The sequence below is a fragment of the Trypanosoma theileri genome (genome assembly GCF_002087225.1).
Source record: "Trypanosoma theileri isolate Edinburgh chromosome Unknown TM35_Tth_68_V1, whole genome shotgun sequence".
In the NCBI taxonomy this organism is placed as follows: domain Eukaryota; phylum Euglenozoa; class Kinetoplastea; order Trypanosomatida; family Trypanosomatidae; genus Trypanosoma; species Trypanosoma theileri.
In genome coordinates this window covers 42,205-43,301 of record NW_021639910.1, presented here as the reverse complement: position 1 = coordinate 43,301, position 1,097 = coordinate 42,205, and the positions used below count along the sequence as shown (strand labels likewise).

At 40.3% G+C, this 1,097-nt stretch overlaps 1 protein-coding gene across 1 annotated transcript; it reads right to left on the bottom strand.

Annotated features, from left to right (window-relative positions):
- Nucleotides 1-2: 2 nt before the first annotated feature.
- TM35_000681190 (uncharacterized protein) lies at nucleotides 3-470 on the bottom strand (the record flags this gene model as incomplete). Its single annotated transcript, XM_029031166.1, has 1 exon — nucleotides 3-470. A coding segment is annotated over one exon (468 nt), but the record flags the coding sequence as incomplete, so codon positions are not given.
- Between the last annotated feature and the right edge of the window lie 627 nt (nucleotides 471-1,097).

Here is a 1,097-nt window from a genome sequence, read left to right as displayed (position 1 = left end):
TCTGCTTGGAGTACATCCGGTTGTTTATGAAGTAGATCTTCTTCTTGTGGTGGTGGTGGTGGTGGTAGTGATGGTGGTTGTTCTCCAGGAGGAGGAGGAGGACAAGGACGTTCATTAGTTTTAGGAGCACCAGGAATGCACTCAGAACCACCATCATCAGGTCCAGGTTTAGCACCAGAAGTATTACATTCACCAGAAGAAACAGTTGGACCACTAGTATCACCTTTAGTGCACTGACCAAGAGGAGGAACTTTGTCAACTTTCTTACATTCCTCAGGACCTTCAGGAGGACAAGCACCTTCAGGAATTTGAGCAACAGGAGTACCTTGAAGAAGAATCTTTGTCTCACTCTCCGTATCAGGGACTTGGTCGGAAAGATCGGCGGCAGGCACTTCTTCAGCGAGGACGTGCACACACGCACATGAGAGCAGGAGAGCGAGGATACACAGCACGTAGCGCATCATTACCATTCCAATACTTCTTGTAGCAGTCTTACTTCAATCATTTACACACAAGAAACCCCAATAATAAAAACAGAAACAAATAGAATCAATGAAAAAAAAATAAGAACACACATTACCAAATCAAATAACAATCAACAATTACAGCATAGGCACACACATTGCAGAAAACTGCAACCATAACTCAGATAGTACCCAAATAAAAGTAAAAACCCACACAATACCCAATAACAAACAGAAAATCTCCATTAGCCCTCATAAAGAAAAAGAAATTAAAAGAACAACCATTAGAGGCAGAAAGTACAGGAAAACACAACAGTGTTTCTTCTGGTCGAACCTTGTCTAAAAGTATGCATATATGTGTATTCCTTATTATTTCTTCTCCTAACAAAACACAATCCATCACCACAGTGCAGGAGAAAGCACAGAGCGCCAAAACGAAAAAATGATAAAAAAATTAAGAACAGGACCCACCGCATAAAAATAACTCACAGACCACTGGGTATGTTGGTCTTTTCAAACAATTAGGAATACAAATTGTATTAATTACTTTTTTTTTATTTTCTCTGCGCAGAACATAACATCACAAAAAAGCAGGACAAAGCACACACAACGACCCAGCAAACCACAAGCAAA